The sequence below is a fragment of the Notolepis coatsorum genome, assembly GCF_963971535.1.
Source record: "Notolepis coatsorum genome assembly, chromosome: 17".
Taxonomy (NCBI): domain Eukaryota; kingdom Metazoa; phylum Chordata; class Actinopteri; order Aulopiformes; family Paralepididae; genus Notolepis; species Notolepis coatsorum.
In genome coordinates this window covers 105722137-105744298 of record NC_140181.1, presented here as the reverse complement: position 1 = coordinate 105744298, position 22162 = coordinate 105722137, and the positions used below count along the sequence as shown (strand labels likewise).

The window sequence follows — 22162 nt, the reverse complement described above, 5'->3', positions numbered from 1 at the left end:
TACATAAAACTGCTTAGTCGACTCTATCCACCCCCCCCTGCCCATCCATCATGAGCACAGCATTACTTCGCCTCTCTGAAGTATTGCTGTCTTTGTTATCCATTGCCCTGCATGTGGTGCGAGTCTGATTTGAGTGCAGAATTGCTTGATCGACTCAATTTCCTCTTAAAGTCTCCTATTCTTCGGACTCTCCATCCTGTCCTGTCCCCCACTCCTCATTTATTATCCTCTGTCTCAGCGGCGCGGCGTAGATTCATGGAGCAACACAGACGCCGGTGGCCAACGATCCAGGCTGGAATAATGACATCTGCTCTCAGAACTCCAAAGGCAGAGGACTGGGGTGGCAGCATTAGTGATAGCACGTACTGTATTGACATGTGTGTGCGTGTGTGTAGGTGTGTGTGTGTGTGTGTGTGTGTGTGTGTGTGTGTGTGTGTGTGTGTGTGTGTGTGTGTGTGTGTGTGTGTGCGTGTGTGTGTGTGTGTGTGTGTGTATGTGTGTGCGTGCGTGCATGCGTGCTAGGGAGGGAGAGAGAGAGAAGAGAGAGAGAGAGAGAGAGAGAGAGAGAGAGAGAGAGAGAGAGAGAGAGAGAGAGAGAGAGAGAGAGAGAGAGAGAGATAGTGTGAGATAGTTTAGGTGAGCGTATGTTGGTTGGAAGGTGTAATATCTCTGGAGAGGGTGTATTTATTTATTTTTTACACATCTCCTTGGGGATAATTGTCCTCTGCATTTGACCCATCCTAACTATGCAGTTAGAGCAGTGGGCAGCCACACAGTGCGGCGCCCGGGGACCAACTCCAGTTGCGATGCCAACACCTCGGGCAAGGGCAAGGGCAAGGGCAGGGTACATCTAGCATGCATGTCTTTTATGGCGTGGGAGGAAACCAGAGCAGCCACAGGAAACAAACGCAAACCAGAACATCCGGCTGTGAAGCAACAGTGCTAACCATTGCTGCCATATATGCAACGGTCAATATCACAAATATTGATTCAATGGTTCAATTCCCACTTGGGGACCCCGTGCTCGCAAGGGTTTCCCCTCCCGATAAGATAAACCCAATGTAAAAAGAACAGAACAGAACAGATCGCTAACGCTGTTGCGTCCCTGATGAAGACGGACAGGAGCGCTTGGATTGGTCCCCGGGGGGGCGTGGCTATACATACTATACATATTCTATATGGTGGATTCTGGCTACAGTGGTTCCATAGCCAGTGACCAGGCCGTGATCCTCCCTGGCCTGGATAACTCCTTTCTCCCTCTATGAAATAGAATCCACCCTGGAGGGAACAGCGTGGGATGCTTCAGAGAGTAGAGGCTGACATGTGAGTGGATTTTGACTCCCGCTATTTCCCACTCCCACAAAAATAATCCCTGCCATCCAGCCCATAATATGTGGCCTAGTTAGTGTGGGAGCGTTGGTGTGGCTGTTGGCCAGCAGCATGGTGCTACAACACTACGCCCCTCCTGCTACGCTTAATTACCTCCGTGATGGAGTACCCCCCCCCCCCCCCCCCCCATAACTTAAGGACCTCATACTGGATTTTTATTTTGATTTATTTGCAATGAATTCCGTTAGGATCGCCTGGGAAAGTGGGGGCGACAGTGGCTCAGAGGGTAGAGTGGTCGTCTGGTTAGCGGAAGGTTCCCGGTTCGATTCCCGCTCTTCTCGGGCAGCGTGTCGAAGTGTCCTTGAGCAAGACACTTAACCCCCTAACTGCTCCCGATGAGCAGGTTGGCACCTTGCATGGTTGCCTATATATTTAGAATTATAATCAATTTAGAAAAAAAGTGTCCAAGCAGGGGGGTCGATACACAGAGACGCACTCGTACAGTCCGGGGTGTGTTCGGGGGCGAGTGAGTCAGACGGGCGGGCGGGGGTCAGAGCAGGTGCAGGATAGTCAGCCAGGCAGGCAGGGGTCGAGACGAGTACAGTTTCTCATACGTTCTGAGGGTAGAGCACAGAGAGTCGTTGGGCAGGCTAGGGGTCAGAGCAGGTCCTTGTATGCAAGCCAGTGTTCCAGGTACTTGGCCAGGCAGGCTGTGGAGAGAGAGGAACGAGAGTACAGAGTTAAGCACGGTCGGAGAACATGAGGTCCAGGCATCAGAATATAGAACATGAGAGCAAAGTCACACGACTAACTGGTAAATACGAGTTTACGATCTGGCAGCCTCTCAACATCTGGGGCGGGGTTATATCCCTGATGTAATTGGCCCACAGACGTCAGATCAGCTGCCGCAGAACACCACACCTGAACCTACCTAACATAATGAGAGCGGGAGAAGGGGAGAGAGAGAGAGAGAGAGAGAGAGAGAGAGAGAGAGAGATTTTAACATGGTGTTATTCACTGTCAAAGATGCAAAGAAAAATGATCATTTATATTCTCCTTTGTTTCATTACGATTTCCTCAAGCCTAGTAACAGACACAATATTTCTGACACTGGGAATACAATCCCTGAGGTCCATAGATGTTCCTAGATACCAAGAACATGCTAATTGACCTTGTAGAAGTGGAGCAATCTTCCATTTACTTGGGCATGTACATGTACTGTAAAACAGCAAGGAGTATGGAATGTTTATACCTTCCTTGTAAAACAAGTACAAATACAAAAATGATGAAAGTCTCTATTATTAGGTTCCTCAAATATCATTCATAAAAAAAACATGTAAAAGAATTTCAAATGTATGTAATATTTTACAACATTGAGTAATAACCAACCCCAACATGAGGATGCTGCTGCGTATTTTTGCTCATCTTTGAGACGGGGATATCTGCAGTTGGCGCAGTGTGAGGTCACGACTAGTAATGAAGGATGATGGGGACGTGGTTTTGAGCTAAATCTGTTTTGGAATAGTTAGGATGCCGATGATAAATACCAAAAGTGAAGGGATTATGCTAATTCCAGAATACATTGCCTCTCCACATACCAATCTGCTTTGCAAGCTCTTATCTTGGAAAAAGAATAACAGAAAATACTGTGTGCGCAATTGCAGAATAATAACCATACATGCGTAACAAAACAATTCATGGTGTTTGATGTATAAGCGCACTGTGGCTCGGGAGGTAGAGCAGTCGTCTGGTAATCCGGAGGTTCCTGGTTCGATTACCACTCTTCCCGGGCAGTGTGTCGAAGTGACTTAACCCATAACTGCTCCCGATGAGCAGGTTGGCACCTTGTATCTGGTTGCCTCCACCGTCGGTGTGTGAATGTGTGGGTGAATGGGTAAAAATGTGAGGTATCAATTGTAAAGTGCTTTGGATGAAAGTGCTATATAAATGCACCATTTACCTTTTATTTCTTTGATGCCAGAGAGCGCATTCGGCTGAATAGTGAGACGTAGCATCACATCCTACCTGGTCAGCAACATTGTTGTAAAACTTGTGCCAGAGACACCATACCAGAGGTAGTCTAGTATACTATTGTATAGCACGGTGGTGTAGTGGTTAACACTGTCGCCTCACAGCAAGAAGGTCCAGGGTTCGATTCCCGCTTAGGGACCAGGTTTCCATGATGCCAGTTACCCAGGTGGGGTATCTCCCAGGCCTTTCTGTGTGGAGTTTGCATGTTCTCCCCGTGCTCGCAAGGGTTTCCCCCCCGATAAGATAAACCCAATGGAAAAACATGCACAACAATAGATCGCTAACACTGTGGCGTCCTTGACGAAGACGGACAGGAGCACTTGGATTGGTCCCCGGGCGCGGCTCACGTTGATGCCTGTCTGCTCCCGGCTGCCCTTGGGGGGGAAGGACGACGGGATGGGTTAATCGCAGATACGAATTGCATGCATGCATCGCATGTGTGCCGATTGATGACCTCTGAGCAGGTCCTAAATTATTATTATTAATTACACTCTTTAGACAAACCCAGAGACAGAAATATATTCCAGGATTCAAGTCCCTGGGCTGCTGTCAGTCTATGACTGAGTAACAAGTCACCCTAAAAGGGGCCCTGTAGTTTGGGAGATTAGCTGCGGACCGTGAGAAAGACAGACAAAAAGACAGACTCACACACATAGCCCACTGCATAATATCGCCCCAGGCTGCACCTTGTGAATTAATAATTAGTCCAATGTAATATAATTCATACCTCCGGGCTGATTAGACTTCATAAAGGGCTTGAGAGAATATTCCTCCACATAATACACAGAACAGTAAGCAACATATAAGAAGTATTACTGTATGCCGCCCTTGACCATTCCATAATTCCATAATTCACAACATGTTGGTGAGAGACCCACTTACCATCCAAAGCGGAAACATCCACACTGACCTGACCCTGCATTCTCTTTTTTTTTTGATCCACTTTTTCTCCCATTTTTCTATATTTTCTCCCATCCCAATTTCGTATCATCCAATTCAACCCTCCCCTGTCACGAACGCTGTTTCTTGCCTCCCACAAGCCGGCTGCAATGTGGACTAAGTCATACATAGCACAAGTCCCCTCCGGTACTTGAGGTAACAGCAGTCGCATCTTTTCACCTGCGCAGCTCGATCTCTCAGTGTCGAGGAGTAACGCGTGGGAGGCTCACGCTGCCCCCGACACTTCCTGATTCTACTGCGCAGGCGCACCAACCGACTTGTAGGAGTCGCTTGTTCACAACGCCCGATCCCCACCCTTCAGTTTCCCTCCCCGTAATACGGCCAATGTGTATTACTGCGGACGACCAGCTAAACTGAAAACAATGTGGAGCGCTGGATTCAAACACGCGAATCCTAGCGTCTCCACACTGGTGGCGAGTGCCTTGCCCACTACACCACCTAGCCGCCCTTACCTGACCCTGCATTCTCAAGGATCCAAGGTGGATGTGGACGGGAGAGCGAGAGCAATGTCACGCATGCTGAAAACACCATTAACCCTTTCGGGGTATGTGATGATCTCACATGTTAGATTTTAATTTTTTTTTTTAGTATTCTAATGATGACGGTGATGTCACATTAGCTCCTGACGTCGTGTCAAATGCATCCCCTCACAGTGTGTATTTCAATGAAAACTGGACTTCTTGTCTGGGTGATATATGTTTAGCTGTCTCTGCTGCTGATGTAACAGAGGCAACTCGCCCCTGCCACGAATTCGACCATGCCTTGAGTGGGAGTCGAACCCCAGGCGTCCGCACTGCGGGCGACATCACAAACCGCTGCGCCAAGAAAGGAATTCCCTTCTAAGCGCTCAGTTTGGATGCCTCTGGGGAGTGAGTTTTACACCCGTTACACTGACCTAATCCATGATGACATCACATTTACATTTAGTCATTTAGCTGAAGCTTTTATTCAAAGCGACTTACAAATTGTGTACAACGTCGAACTTGAGTGCTACAGTCTGAGTGCATAGTAGTACTATAGACCATAGATATGACCTCCTTTTCACATCTCAGACAGGCAGCTGTCATGCCTATATATTTGATTTGAAATCTTTATTTCGAACATGTAAATACAAACAAAATAAAACAAAAACAAATCATTAATCTCTAGCAATGAAATGAAAAAATAAAAATAAAAAGAGAACATTTAATCCTACCCCTTTTCCACTACTCAAAATGTATGTAATTCCTTATTAATTTAAAACCTTACTAAACAAATATATATATAAAATATATGCTAAACATAAACAAATATGTAAAACATGAAGAAAAGAAAAGAAAAATATAAACACCTGTGAATGTCAAATCCCCTCCTCATCCCTGTACCTATTTCTTTATAACTCAGTTTGAATTGTCTTATGTTTGGACATTGCTTTAGCACAACATTCAGACTGTTCCACAGTTTCACTCCACATATGGAAATGCAATGTCTTCTCCTGGTAGTGCGTACACTAAGAACTTTTAAATTGAGTTCTCCCCTCAGATTATAACCCCCCTCTCTTTCAAAGAACAGTTTTTGAATGTTTCCTGGAAGTACATGCGACATTTCGCTTTATACATTATTTGTGCTGTTTTAAATTCCACAAGATCAGTTAACTTGAATGTTTTTTACTAAAATTTAGAGTTCGTGTGATCACGATATCCAGTCCTGCATTGTGAACTATCCTTATGGCTCTTTTTTGGAGTATGAAAAGTGGTTGTGTAGAATTATAAGTGTTTCCCCAGACTTCAGCGCAGTCATTTAAATATGATAAAACTAGTGAACAGTAGAGAGTCAAAGAGTGTAGTGATTTTTGATCCAGAATGTGCTTTGCTTTACTCATGACTGAAATGCTTCTTGACAGTTTAGTTTGGACATGTTTTATGTGAGGTTTCCAGCTGATTTTATTGTCTATTATTACAACTAGAAATGTATTTTTCTCCCCCCTGAAATCCGCAACGCCCCAACCCTGGACACCTTCAAAACTGCTCTCAAAACACACCTCTTCACCAAGGCTTTTCCCCATTAGTTAGTTTAGATTCGATTAGGTTCATTATCCCTTACATGCCCTCATCCCCCCCCCCCTTTTTCTCCTATTGCCCCCTTTCCCTAGCCCTCTTGATTGTGAAGCAACCTTGGGTTTCCTGAAAGGTGCTATAGAAATTTGATTTATTATTATTATTATTATTATTATTATTATTCATAAACTCTTTCAATAATCACATAATTTATTTTAACTTGTACTTGAGTATTTAATCTACAGTTTCCAAATAACATAATTTTTGTTTTGCTCAAATTTTATGATCATTTGTTTCTATCAAACCATCTTTTTAATTTCTTCATTTCAGATGTGATGACCTCTAAAAGCTGCTGAATAGTCTCACCAGAACAAAATAGATTAGTATCATCCACAAATAAAATACATTTAAATATATTAGACACTTTACATAATATCGTTGATATACAAGATGAACTATTTTGGACCCAACACTGACCCCTGGGGGACGCCACAAGCAATGTCCAAACATTCAGATTTACAATCTCTCATCACAAATTGATGCCTGTTATTTAGATAGCTTCTCACCCAGTCCAATACTACCCCCTGGCCTGATCCCATATCGTTCCAATTTCCTGATTAATATATCATGATTGAGATAGTATCGAAAGCTTTTTTGAGATCACTATGAATTGAAAATGAGGGACCCTGATGTAAACAAGACGAACGTCTTTCTCTGGTCTGCATCCCCTTAACAATTGTGTGTATTGAGCCGTACTGTATTGTACCCATTCTGCAATCTGTTAAATAAAGTTTTCATTCATTCATTCATCAATGAATACTCCAGCTACATATAATATGACAAAGTCATACTATATAATATATGGGCCTATATTCTGTCATTTCACAGTTCTTTCGCTAATTGATTGATTGAAAACTTAACAGATTGCAGAATGGGTACAATACAGTACGGCTCAATGCACACAATTGTTAAGGGAATGCAGACCAGAGAAAGACTTTCATCTTGTTGACATCAGGGTCCCCCATTTTCAATTCATAATGTTCATTCAATTCATAATTCACTAATATAACCATCCTCCTTGCAGTGGAAATTCACCCAGTAAACCAATCACTGGACAGAAACTGGAACAATTGTGTCTCGGTTTAAATAGGCTATTTTATAAATGGCCACATCCTTTATGAAACTCATGAAGTCCTCCCGGTCTGTGTGTTTTTCTTGTTCACCCACTGACATGTTGAAAGAGGCGGTGCGTCGGCATCCTCTTGCGAGTCTTGCCCACAAAAAAAGCTGTCATGATTGCTGTTGTTGGGGGAACTCGAGTCGGTGTCTTGCTTTACAAAGTGCGGAGTTGATTTGAGCTCTGAGCCCGCCTCGCCTCCAGACCGCCTCGCCTCCAGTAGTCCAGACCTTGGTGTATCGACGGACGAGCCGGTCTTGACCGCATCATCACTCCAGTTGATGATCCAATGCGCTCCCCGGCGCCTGTGCGCTGTCGTTGAACACGGTAACCTACAGTATATGTTGCGGAGCAGCGCCGTGGGACGAACTCTGTATACTGTACGTCGTTCACCGGGAGAGAGAGAGAGACGCACATTGTAAGCAGAAGCTCGCAAACGACTCCAGCAGCGAAATTCAGAGCTGGCAGGCACCCAGGATAGTAGATGAGAAGCGCCCCGTGGACACTCTCATTACGCGCGTCTAGAGGGACGGGTCCAGGGGGGCTATCTCTCTCCAGGGGTGTCTCTCTCCAGGGGTGAGTCTCTCTCCAGAGCCCAGAGGTGTCTCTCTCCACCACCGACATGTCCACGGCAACAGCATCAGTAGTCAATGTCTCCAGGACCGCTTTAACCACCGATGATGACAATCGTGTCCAAAACAATTCAGGTAAGACGACTGGAACACAGGCTATAGTCAAACGATCACTGGTCCGTATACACGTGTGTCATGTTCGTTTGTAGACTGTGTGGCCGTGTAAATCGCTATGGATGTTTTAATCTGTTAGCATGCTATCATTCCACAGTTTCACGCCAGCACATTTCGGAGGCGATGGGGAGAACCAGGAGAACCAATATTGGCGCGCTCTTCGAAATTGATGGATTGTGCTGCCGCCATTCGCCAACCATTTTCATTGGGTGTAAAATAGTTTCTTTTTAACTACTAGTAGAAATGTAGACTACCTAAGTATGACAAACTGTAATAATCCTAAACATAAACATTGATTGATTGAAAACATTAATTAACAGATTGCAGAATGGATACAATACAGTACGGCTTAATACACACAATTGTTAAGGGAATGCAGACCAGAGAAAGACTTTCGTCTCGTTTACATCAGGGTCCCCCATTTTCAATTCATAATGACATTTATTGGACATGATTTGTGGAACTCCCTCGGGTGTTGTGGTCGTGGTGTTATGGGAACAGAGGAACGGGACCCAAATAAGAGAGTGAAACAGTCCAACAGTTTAAACGCTAAAACAAGCGTGTATTTGTTTTTACAAACAGAGACAAATTCAACAATACAAAAAAATGTACAAGGCATACAAACAATGAACGGTGGAAATGTAGTGTCAGCAGGTCGGGACCTGGGTTATGAGGTGTGTGTTAAAACCCGAAGTATGTGTGATGTAGCAGAATATGTGTGTGTACTTAATATGTAAATAAAGTCTTCGCCCCACACTGGGGCGAAACAATAACTGATTCCCGAGAGGGAAAATAACACGAGGAACTTGGCGAGGCAGGGGGGAGAAAATAACAAGGGAATTAACGGGCGGATGAACGCGACGAATATCCGAGACGGCGTCTCCCAAACTAGATGGAAGAGAGAAAAAGAGACACGATATTAGTTGACCAGTAAACATCTACCCACGCTGGAGGGGGAGAAGAAAACGAGGTCAGGGTTACAGCATTTGAACACACACATCAAAAACAACAAGGTTAGGTAGCAGACAAATAAATGACAACAATCAACGAGAACTAAGTTAGACAGAAATGTCAAAAAGAAATAATTAAGGCGCAACAAACCTACTGTTCCTACAGAACGAACTCGCATCGACTGCTGGCCTGGGGCTGGTCAGGTGTTTATAGTCCGGGAAGAGGCAGCATTCTCTAATTGTTCATTAGCACCAGTCGAGAGACGTACGCCTCGGGGTCGTGTCAACGCACCACGCGTCCTCAGGGGGGAGCCAACAGGCTGAGATACCTGCTCAAAAGCAGCCCTCACAACATGTAGTATACTATTCACTGACCTTTGGGAAGTATTTCGACATGTACATGGTACCTTAGTGGTGTAGTGTATCTTGTAGACCAGGCCCATTGCAAGTTGCTGTACTCTGTCGTCTACTCTAAGCCATCCTAGGTTGTCAAAGTGGGCAGGGGTGAGGTGGGTTCTAGGAGTAAGGTCAAGTAGTAGTCTGACCAGTTTGTTTTGTGATGTTTGTAGTCTTGTTTTTAGTGCCTTTGAGGTGCTTTGGTACCATGAGGTGCAAGCATAGTTGTAACTGAGGGGTACAATTCCCTGACTGTATTAATCAAGTATTGATATCATTAAATCACTACCGTCTTGTACATTACTGGCCAATACCGTACAAAGGTATTTTAGATGACAACACTTCCACAATAACAGGTTTCCACTCAAATACTAATTTATAATATTTATTACATCAAAAGGGATTGTTACAGTACTTAGATTGCGCTTATAAGGCAAAGAATGTGCAGGCAAATCAATAATGAATATTAAGTAATTAGATCTAGGGATGTTCTGGGAAGGGGGGGTGTACTACCGGTTGTAAGCCAGCAGGGGGAGGCAAAGCTCTATGCAAGTCAATGGTTCACGGAGGCGATGTCGCCCCTGTGTCAGCGGGGATAGGCAGCCTGGTCCCAGGGGCGCGCCGTGCAGGTGAACGCCGTGGTGCCTCTGGTACGACAGAGACGGGCTTGAGTGATGTCCCCACGGGCACGTAGATCCCACAGCAGTGGGTGTAGACGGTTCTCTGCTTCCAGCAGCTTGGTGAAGAATGAAGAATAATAATCCTTGCCGGAAAGTGGCACTGTTGGCGGGGTGTAAATCCTCCGTGGTGCTGCTGGTCCGGTGTAAATCCTCCGGTTGGTCCGTGGTTCACAGTTGAACTTGACGTTACTCTATCCTATCTGTACGCGGCTATAAGTGCTCTATGTAGACGCACAATTACCCACTTCACGTGGTCTTTGACTCGTAATGAAGGTTTACTAATAAATAGCGAACGATACGTTAAACGAACGTATTAGGATAACACAAGGCTCTATCTTGGGGCAATGCGAGCCCTACTCTGCCCACGTTGCGTAGTGGGTGAGACGTTGCTTGGATAACTGGAACTGAACGAGACTGAACGGGACAAGGGACTAAGAGGAGTTCTACATTTCTTGCGCCCTATTTATATGTACCGTGGACAAATAGTGCCATTCGTATTTTGGTAGCCTTATTCATGGGCAGAAGCTGGGCATGTACAGACATATCTCGTCGGTACCTTTGAAGTCAGCTCTAGGGGGTAAGGCACCGGCGCCAGGGGATCGCTTCCAATAGGAGAACGAATATTATGGTCTGTCCTGCTACCAGGTAAAGGGATATTCCGTATATATGTACAAAGAATATACAAGGGATATCAAACGATATACAAATATTATACATGGGATCTCAGGCAATAAATATATATATTCGGTTTAATCTGACCCTTTGTAACAATAGTCGTAGTACCCTTGAATGAGTGCTCCTGCTAGAGTCTACTCTTCAGGGTATTCTTGTTTACCAGAGAGGAGATCCGGTACAAGAATCTAGTTCGTTGGTTGACTTTTTTGATTAAATTGGATGCCATCTTGTCATAAAAAGATTTCCCTCTGGGATGGAACCCAGGTATGTAATTTCATCTTTCCTTGTGACAATATTGTCACCCACTGTAACTGAGAAGCCGTTGGTCTTGCTGAGTTTGTTATTTGATCCGAAGAGAATGGACTCTGTTTTACCCAGGTGTAATGATAGTTTATCAGCGAGCCAGGTGCAGAGTTCTGAGCTGAGGGTTTTTTCAATCTGTAACTTGTCCCTGTCAGAGACCAGCAGGGCTGAGTCGTGCGCGAACAGGAACAAGTTGCAGTCACAAGCTGATGACATGTCGACAGAGCGACATAAGCGACAGACATCCAAAAAAACGTATTTGTTTTGCCTTGGGCTGGGTTCATTCAGCTCTGTGGTTATCTGACTGAACAGGTAACTGTTTCCTTCTAGCTTTGCTTCTGTTCAGTGTTGTCAAATCAAATCAAATCAAATCAAATTTATTTATAGGGCCCGACAACACACGTTAATGTCCCCATGGGCCGTACAGGTCTTCTTTAAACAAGTCAAGAAGACAACATAACAATAAGTCAAGAACAGAACAAGAACACCATAGGGTCCAAACATTTTTTAGATGAATGCAAATAAATGAAAGAATGCAAGCACTCCCAGACATACCCCACGCGAAGGTAAGGAAAAACTCACTAAAACCTAACAATAGGGAAAAAAAGCTCCACAGGCAATGTGGAGGAGAGAAACCTTAGAAGGGCCGTTCAAGGGGGGATCTCCCTTCTTAGATGTCGGTGATAGTAGTGTTGCAGACGGACAGTTGGTAAGCATGCACTCATGTGTGTGGTGAAACACAGATGAGTGCATGCAATAGCAACTGTACATTTTGAAAAATTAAAGATAGAGCTAATAGCGATAGCAATTGAACATTTTGAAAGATTAAAGATAGAGTTGATAGCGGATCTATTTGAAGCACAGGGGCGGCGCAAGAGGGTCACGTCCTCCCCGTCTTAGTCACGGGACATTCAACACTCCGGTCGTTGCTCAGGGACAGCCGGAGACAGGGGGAAGGGGGGTGGCGCAGAGAGGGTCGCGAACTCCCCGACATCATCGCGGGACATCAGGCACTCCGGTCACCACTACGAGACCTCCGAAGACAGGGGGGCACGCAGAGGGGGTCGCAATCTCCCGGCCTTCGTCACGGGACGTCCAACACTCCGGTCAACACTCCAGGACAGCAAGTCATAGGAAGACAGGGAGACGGGACAGACGTTAGACAGCTCATGAGATTGTAGTAGGCGGACATAGCAATAGATACAAGTGGTAGGCATATATGTGAATGGAGTAGATATATGAAGTAAGCGTATTATGTGAATAGAATAGAAGTACTTAACCCAGCAATGAAACCGCGTTGACTGTTAATCTGTTAACAGTCTGTTAATCAGTTGACAGGACCACGGACAGACGGCGGTGAATAACTGATCCAATGCCTCGGAGGTGCATGTAGAGCAGTCACTACAAGCTTGGCCAAGACCCCGAGGCATCCATCACCTTGGTCAGCGCCAGGAGACGGGTACTCAGAGAGAAGGGGGAGGGAGGGGGGGGGGGGGGGGGGAGAGGGGGGGGGGGGAAGAGTTAGAGAGTTCCCATGTTTGTGGTGCTGCAAAGGAGCAGACATGTAGTACCCTGTAGTGCCATGTAGTACCCTGTAGTGCCATGTAGTACCCTATAGTACCCCATAGTGCCATGTAGTACCCCGTAGTATCCTGTAGTACCCTGTAGTGCCATGTAGTACCCTGTGGTGCCTTGTAGTTCCATGTAGTGCCATGTAGAGCTGTGTAAGCCATGCAGTACCAAGTAGTACTCTGTGGTACCATGTAGTACCCTGTACCCTAACTAAACTACCCTATAGTAAACTACCCAGTGGTACCATGTAGTACCCTGTACCATAACTAAACTACACAGATTAATCTAAAGGTCAGTCCCCGACCAGGTGAGATCAAGGTAGGTTGAAGGAGAGAGAGAAAAGATGAGTCTTAAGCAGGGATTTAAAAGCTTCGACAGAGCAGGCGCCCCTGATGACGGCAGGTAATTTGTTCCACAGGTAGGGAGCGCGGTAGACAAAGGCTCTGTGGCCGGTGGATTTCTTTTTAACCCTAGGGGTCGATAGAAGCCCCGCATTTTGTGAGCGCAGAGCACGAGCGGGCGAGTATCGGGAGATGAGATCAGATAGATAGAGCGGTGCAAGCCCATTTAAAATTTTGTAGGTGAGGAGTAGCACTTTAAAGTCAGAGCGGGCTTGGATAGGAAGCCAATGTAGGGCGGACAAAACTGGTGTGATGTGATCAAATTTTCTAGTTCTAGTTAGTATCCGTGCAGCCGCATTTTGCACGAGTTGAAGATTTTTGATGCTTGAATTAGGTAAGCCTGAAAAAAGTGCATTACAGTAGTCCAGACGTGATGAGACAAAAGCATGAATCAGGGTTTCAGCATCAGCCAGAGTTAAAATGGGGCGTATTTTTGCGATATTACGAAGATGGAAGAATGCAATTTTGGTGACGTTTTTTATATGTGCATTAAATGAGAGGGAGGAATCAAAAATGACTCAGAGGTTTTTTATGGTGGAGCTCTGGGATACATGACAGGTATCAAAGTTGAGGGAGATGTCCTGAAACAGGCCTCTGTGGTTTGGGGGGCCAACAATTAACATCTCAGTTTTATCTGCATTAAGGAGTAGAAAGTTTTGCGACATCCATTTTTTGACGGCAAGCAAGCAGGCCTCAAGGTTTTGTAGTTGGGAGGAATCATTTGGCTTAATAGGTATATATAATTGGGTGTCATCAGCGTAAAAATGAAAGTTTATGCCAAATTTGCGTATGATATCGCCGAGGGGTAGCATGTAAATCGAAAATAGCAAAGGGCCCAGGACAGAGCCTTGTGGGACACCACATTGCACTGGGAGGGTCTCAGATGTTAAATCATTATAGACCACGCAGTGTGTTCTATCAGTTAAATAGGAATTAAACCAAGCTAGTGCGAGACCCCGAATGCCAACATGGTTCTCAAGCCGACCTAGAAGAATCGAGTGATCGATAGTGTCAAAGGCTGCACTGAGATCAAGTAATAAGAGCACAGAGGTGAGGTTTGAGTCAAGAGAGAGCAGTAAGTCATTTGTGACTTTGGTAACCGCCGTTTCGGTGGAGTGTAAGGCTCTAAAGCCAGATTGAAATGATTCATTAAGATTATTGTTTGATAAATGGTCAGTAAGTTGCGTTGCGACGATCCGTTCTAACACTTTGGATAGGAATGGGAGATTGGAGATAGGTCTGTAATTTTTCAAGATTAGAGGGTCGAGGTTCGGTTTTTTAAGTAGTGGTTTAATGACGGCTGATTTAAAGGCCAGGGGCACCACGCCAGTAGACAAAGAGGTGTTGAAGATATTGAGTACACAACCAATGCTTAACGCCACAGGAAGAGGAAGTGAGAGATCATGAGAGAGAAGTAACACAGGTGGTGGCATTCAGAATCAGCACTGCAGCTCTAGTTTCATACAGTACCACACTGGGGTATTCTGAGGAGGTTAAGGCCTATTACAGCTTGGCATAGACTTACACATTGTATTACAATTTAACACACACACACACAGACACATACATACAAACACAAGTTATATAAAAGTGATGCTCTCTGCTTGTCTTGTGTTACATCCTCCAACCTACCCCCTCCCCCTCCCTACTTTCTCTCCCCCCCCCCCCCCCCCCTCGGTTTCCTTACTTCCCTGACTGGTCCCCTACTGGACTCTGTATCTGTTACTTGTTACCCGTTGGTTGTATGTCCTGTGTCTCCATACTGTTGCTTATTCCCTGTGGTTCTTTGTTTCTCTGTTCATTTGTTTTGCTCATTGTCAGCGTCTTTGGGTTCTTGAAAAGCGTTTATAAATAAAATGTATTATTATTATTATTATTACATAAACGTGAATATATTAGGCTGTGATGCATTGCTGGTGGCTTTGAGTGGTCTGTTGTCCTATAGATCAGCCCATCCCAGAGAGAGTTCTGGTTCTGCTGAGCCCATCATCCCAGAGAGAGTTCTGGTTCGGTCTGAGCCCATCATCCCAGAGAGAGTTCTGGTTCGGTCTGAGCCCATCATCCCAGAGAGAGTTCTGGTTCGGTCTGAGCCCATCATCCCAGAGAGAGTTCTGGTTCTGCTGAGCCCATCATCCCAGAGAGAGTTCTGGTTCGGTCTGAGCCCATCATCCCAGAGAGAGTTCTGGTTCGGTCTGAGCCCATCATCCCAGGGAGAGTTCTGGTTCGGTCTGAGCCCATCATCCCAGAGAGAGTTCTGGTTCTGAGCCCATCATCCCAGGGAGAGTTCTGGTTTGGTCTGAGCCCATCATCCCAGGGAGAGTTCTGGTTCGGTCTGAGCCCATCATCCCAGAGAGAGTTCTGGTTCTGCTGAGCCCATCATCCCAGGGAGAGTTCTGGTTGGTCTGACCCCATCATCCCAGGGAGAGTTCTGGTTTGGTCTGAGCCCATCATCCCAGGGAGAGTTCTGGTTCGGTCTGAGCCCATCATCCCAGAGAGAGTTCTGGTTCTGCTGAGCCCATCATCCCAGAGAGAGAGTTCTGGTTCTGCTGAGCCCATCATCCCAGAGAGAGTTCTGGTTCTGCTGAGCCCATCATCCCAGAGAGAGTTCTGGTGTCTGAGCCCATCATCCCAGAGAGAGTTCTGGTGTCTGAGCCCATCATCCCAGAGAGAGTTCTGGTTCTGCTGAGCCCATCATCCCAGAGAGAGTTCTGGTTCTGCTGAGCCCATCATCCCAGAGAGAGAGTTCTGGTGTCTGAGCCCATCATCCCAGAGAGAGAGTTCTGGCTCTGAGCCCATCATCCCAGAGAGAGAGTTCTGGTTCTGCTGAGCCCATCATTCCAGAGAGAGTTCTGGTGCCTGAGCCCATCATCCCAGAGAGAGTTCTGGTGCCTGAGCCCATCATCCCAGAGAGAGAGTTCTGGTTCTGCTGAGCCCATCATCCCAGAGAGAGTTCTGGTTCTGCTGAGCCCATCATCCCAGAGAGAGTTCTGGTTCTGCTGAGCCCATCATCCCAGAGAGAGTTCTGGTTCTGCTGAGCCCATCATCCCAGAGAGAGAGTTCTGGTTCTGCTGAGCCCATCATCCCAGAGAGAGTTCTGGTTCGGTCTGAGCCCATCATCCCAGAGAGAGTTCTGGCTCTGAGCCCATCATCCCAGAGAGAGTTCTGGTTCTGAGCCCATCATCCCAGGGAGAGTTCTGGTGCCTGAGCCCATCATCCCAGAGAGAGTTCTGGCTCTGAGCCCATCATCCCAGAGAGAGTTCTGGCTCTGAGCCCATCATCCCAGAGAGAGTTCTGGTGCCTGAGCCCATCATCCCAGGGAGAGTTCTGGTGTCTGAGCCCATCATCCCAGGGAGAGTTCTGGTGCCTGAGCCCATCATCCCAGAGAGAGTTCTGGCTCTGAGCCCATCATCCCAGGGAGAGTTCTGGCTCTGAGCCCATCATCCCAGAGAGAGTTCTGGTGTCTGAGCCCATCATCCCAGAGAGAGTTCTGGTTCTGAGCCCATCATCCCAGGGAGAGTTCTGGTGCCTGAGCCCATCATCCCAGGGAGAGTTCTGGTGCCTGAGCCCATCATCCCAGAGAGAGTTCTGGCTCTGAGCCCATCATCCCAGGGAGAGTTCTGGTTTCTGAGCCCATCATCCCAGAGAGAGTTCTGGCTCTGAGCCCATCATCCCAGAGAGAGTTCTGGCTCTGAGCCCATCATCCCAGAGAGAGTTCTGGCTCTGAGCCCATCATCCCAGGGAGAGTTCTGGTGCCTGAGCCCATCATCCCAGGGAGAGTTCTGGCTCTGAGCCCATCATCCCAGAGAGAGTTCTGGTTCGGTCTGAGCCCATCATCCCAGGGAGAGTTCTGACTCTGAGCCCATCATCCCAGAGAGAGTTCTGACTCTGAGCCCATCATCCCAGGGAGAGTTCTGGTGCCTGAGCCCATCATCCCAGAGAGAGTTCTGGCTCTGAGCCCGTTGATCAGACACCAGTGACTCACACTACAGGCTGCTGCACCACAATGTCCTGGATGAGTTCAATAATGAATGTGCTTCACTTCTTCTCATCTCTGACTCTCTCTCATAATATATCCTCCTATCCTTCTCCATCCCTTGAAAACAAGAACCCCATTCACATTCTGATGGGATTAACAGTTCAGTTAATATTGTAATAATGAATTTAGCATTTTAGCATTTCGTTTCTTTAGACTATATATTAGATTAGATTTAGATTATTAGATTATATATTGTAGGCCTAACCATATTTATTGTAGGGCAAAATAACTGAGAGGGCATACATACCCTCATCTTGCACCTTGTTGCCCATATGCACATGTCCAGAGTTAACTATATTGTATATTGTTTACACATGCCTTTTTATTCTATTTTTATTTTTACTTCTCCACTGTACTATAACTCTGTGACCTGTATGTCTTCTACTACCTATACCCCCTCTCCCCCATGCTGCTATGATGCCTGAATTTCCCCAAGGGGATCAATAAAGGAATATCTTATTTTAGTGATACAATATTGTAACAGTTATTATTATTTTAACATGGAGGACCCCTTGTGGTGGTAACAGTGCACTGCATGTTATGCCAAAAGCGGACATCTCCCATTTCCCCCTCATTCAAATATGACAGTGAGTGGACAGTGTGAAAACAGCCTCTTCAGTCAAAGGTCTCTTGTTGTCTGGTGAAAAGTACAAGCTGAGGTTGCTGTGGAATTTTTAAATGGGTCAAGACGGTGAACTGTAGAAATTCAGATGAGTCAAATTGTATATGAAAATAGAACATAGTTTATTATCTGTTTTCCATGGCAGCGATATGATCAGTTTTACAATCAGAGACACACAAGCGTCTGACCGGAAAGTGACAAAGAGCTCTTGGTTAGACTTACAACATATACACAATTGACATGACGTACATAAGATGACAAATTAATAACAGATCTGACAAGAAGAAAGGTAAACAAAAATGCCCTAGTGAGAAAATTAAACCAAAAGATGGGCCTAGGCCGGGGCTTTGTTATGTTTCACACAAGAACGAAAATAACCTTGCACGTGTCATATCTCCTGGCCCTTTTGGCTGTTGTTTTAAAGGATAACTCCACTATTTTGGGAAATTAGCTTATTTAACATCTTCCCTGGAGTTAGACAAGAAGATGCATACCTTTTTTGTCTCTGTGCGTGCATTTTAGCTTTGGGAATAGACGCTCCGTTAGCATAGCTTAGCTTCATCACTGGAAGTGAGGCAGGACAGTAGCCTTACAGTGCCTTACAGTGTATTGCAAGGTCTGACATTGACCAAATTTGATATGCATGACCTTGGTGGGCTCTAGGTCAACTCCTGAAAAGGGGGTCAATGTCAGACCTTGCAATCAAAAGTTAGGGGGCGCACTGAAATTATGGCAAGGGTTATTAGCCCCCTAACTTTTGATTGCAAAGTCTGACATTGACCCCCTTTGCAGGAGTTGACCTAGAGCCCACCAAGGTCATGCATATCAAGTTTGGTCAATGTCAGACCTTGCAATACACTGTAAGGCACTGTAAGGCTACTGTCCTGCCTCACTTCCAGTGATGAAGCTAAGCTATGCTAACGGAGCGTCTATTCCCAAAGCTAAAATGCACGCACAGAGACAAAAAAGGTATGCATCTTCTTGTCTAACTCCAGGGAAGATGTTAAATAAGCTAATTTCCCAAAATAGTGGAGTTATCCTTTAAGAAACACTGTCAGACTGTCGCCCCCTAGTGTCTGAGCTGTAGCTAGTTAACCGATATTAACTAGTCAAGGCTGTGCAGAGAATATGTATTTAGCACAGAGCTACGGAAATGATAATATTTTCGGATCACAAGGTGAACAGGACGACTGGGTCAGATGCTCCTTCCTATCTATTTTGGCTGGCAGTCACGATATTGACGACACTATGTTTATTTACACACAACAACAGAACGCATTGTCATCATGTGATAACCCCACCGCGGTATAAGGTCATAGTTCATCATGCTATATAGACCACCGCTGTATACTGAGGTGATTCAACGTCCTCCGTATGGTGCTTGTGTGTGATAACCGCTTGTTTAGCAAGGCCCTGTGTTTCCATGGGTCCTTCTGTTGAAAGATTTATCATTATTTCCTGCTTTGGATACTGTCAGTGTTGGATGCAGCAACGTGCAGGGCAGGGCTGTCCCCGCCCTGCGCTCTACTGTGAGCTGCACAGAACTGTGTCCTTGTTTGTTGCTGTTTTCTTCTGTGAGCTTTTTCTCTTTTTTTTTTACACTTTGAGTTTATGAGTTACGCATGCAGTGCGGAATGACATTTAGGGCTAGATCCACAAAGAATGGATTGCACGGAGCAAGTTGCACCCTTACTTACAATTCATGATGAATTGAAAATGGGGGACCCTGATGTAAACAAGATGAAAGTCTTTCTCTGGTCTGCATCCCCTTAACAATTGTGTGTATTGAGCCGTACTGTACTGTACCCATTCTGCAATCTGTTAATACAATTTTCATTCAATCAATCACTGTGCAGATTGATTGATTGAATGAAAGTTTTATTAACAGATTGCAGAATGGGTACAATACATGGGTTCAATTCATAATGAATTGTAAGTAAGGGTGCAACTTGCTCCGTGCAATCCATTCTTTGTGGATCTAGCCCTTAGTATTTAACGTGCATCCAATTCATTTCGGTATTTATTTTATGACCCGCCACATGTGATCAGCCATCGTCTGTGTTTTGGATTGTTCCCTGTATGAATCCAGTGATCTCATAATCATGACCTCAGGTTCATATACAGTGACCACCACCACCTCACCACTGCTAACCAGATCAAGCAGAAGGTGTCACATCACTCCAGTTCTGGCCTCCTTGCACTGGCTTCCTATACATTTTTGAATTAATTTCAATGTCCTGGTGCTCACTTTTAGAGCTTTGCATGGCCAGGCACCAGAATATTTAACCGACCTGCTGGAACCATATGTGCCCAGCAGGACCCTGAGGACAGCTGACCAGGATCTGTTGGTCATTTCTCGCACCAGGTTGATCACCAAAGGTGACAGAGCCTTTCAATCTGTAGCGCCTAGACTCTGGAATGCCCTTCCTCGTGGCCTAAGAGCTGCAGCGTCTGTTGACATTTAAAAAAATCTGCTAAAAACATTACTGTTTAAACAGGCCTTTGGGTAATGTTTGAGCTTCTCCTCCAAGTATAAAATATGTCTTGTTTTTTCTCTCTCTGTGATGCATTGTGTTTTCATTCTGTCTCTTATCACTTGAATGGTTCTTGCTTTTTGTTTTTATATTTTATTTCTGCTGTATGTAAAGTACTTTGTGAGTTCTCTCTGTGAAAAGTGCTATATAAATAAACTTTACTTACTTGCTTACTCACTGTAACTGACCGCCAAGGGTAAAGATGCCTATCATCTTTATTGTCAGTAAGCTTTAATTTACATTGGTCTAGATAGATGATCGACTTCTCTTTATTAGCTCAGAATACTGAGCTTTCTATTTAAGAAAAGAATATTTCAGAGCCGCTTGTGCATTTTCATTTCGTGTCCACATGGGGGCAGAGCTTGTCTTTCCTATAGTATAAAGGTCACAGCATCCTGTGTGTGACCAAGGCAGGAAGTAACTCAGAGACAACGATGGAGCAGACAGCGAATTATGTAGAATATAAGGACCTTACTTCAGTAAATAACACCCCTTGGTAAAGCGGAATAAGGTACGTCGAACACTAAAATGTATTATTGTTATTATTACTATTACTGTTGTTGAAGAGGTCTATATTTATGTGTGGTAAACATGTAAAGTGGTGCACTCACTGATTAGGTTCTAATCAAAGGCACCTGCTGCCGAACAAGTAACGTTACTATTTATCATTATTTTTCCTTAAATGCCTTTATTATGGAAGACGAGTTCACCCTCAATAATATCATTAAATTAAAATGTTTGTTTGAACACGTTAGGTGCTTTGTTGTGAACAATATTGAACTGTGAACAATATAACTAATTGTATATGTTTGTGTTTTTGACTGTCACAGTTTTCACGGTGCAAACGGTGCAAACGGTGCAAAACGGTGCAAACGGAGCAAACGATGCAACCGTCACAACATGTACAACTACGGTGCAACGACAACTACCAAAGAAAGGTGACAGTGATGCTATGCTGAAATGCAAAATAAAAATAAAAAATAAATAAAAGCACCTGTACGAAACATAACCGCATCTTTATTTCACCACCAAGCCGGGGGGCAGTTACACTCACCACCTCACCCTCACCCTCTCTCTGCTCTCTCAGCTCTGCCCCGGGGCCAGTGTGTGCCGATGCCCCTTCCAGCCCTGGGCACCCAGCGGATCATCCAGGGCAATGGCACCAACGTGGGCACAGTGATCTCTCTACAGTGTCCCGCCAAACACAGGCTCATGGGGGGCGACCTGTCGTGTGTCATGGACGCCAACAGCACCAAGTGGGTCGGAGAAACCTATTGCAAACGTAAGTGGCGATGGGGGAGCAATGGGACTGAGAACCGGCACAATCAGAATGCGTGCGCGTCGGAATCAGAATCAGAAAGGTCTTTATTGCCAAGACACTTTCACGCAAAGGGATTTGATTTGGTCATTTTCGGTGCGACAATAACGGACGGACAATAGCGGACAGATAATAAAATAACAAGTTGAAATCAAATTAAAATGGAATATAAACAAAAATTTAAATAGAAGCACAATAGAATATACTATAATTATTAAAAAAAAATAGGCCAGGGCTGCACAACTGTGCATGATGTGGTCAAGTATATACACACTAATTAGAATAAAAATAACAATACAAGAATAAAAATAACTACAAGAATAAAAATAACAATATTATGCAGTCTATAGTGAATGTAGATAGAGTAGAAGCTATGGTATGATTGTAACGTGGTTA

The 22162-nt window shown here is 45.1% G+C and overlaps 1 protein-coding gene across 1 annotated transcript in view; it reads left to right on the top strand.

Moving 5' to 3' along the window:
• susd3 (sushi domain containing 3) overlaps window positions 1-22162 on the top strand; it is a gene marked incomplete at both ends in the record, with an annotated part of 87047 nt that overhangs the window by 52339 nt on the left and 12546 nt on the right. Inside the window, one exon of the mRNA XM_084333614.1 lies at window positions 21536-21730. Within this exon, the coding sequence (XP_084189740.1) occupies window positions 21536-21730 (195 nt within the window). The remainder of the gene's footprint in view (window positions 1-21535; window positions 21731-22162) is intronic.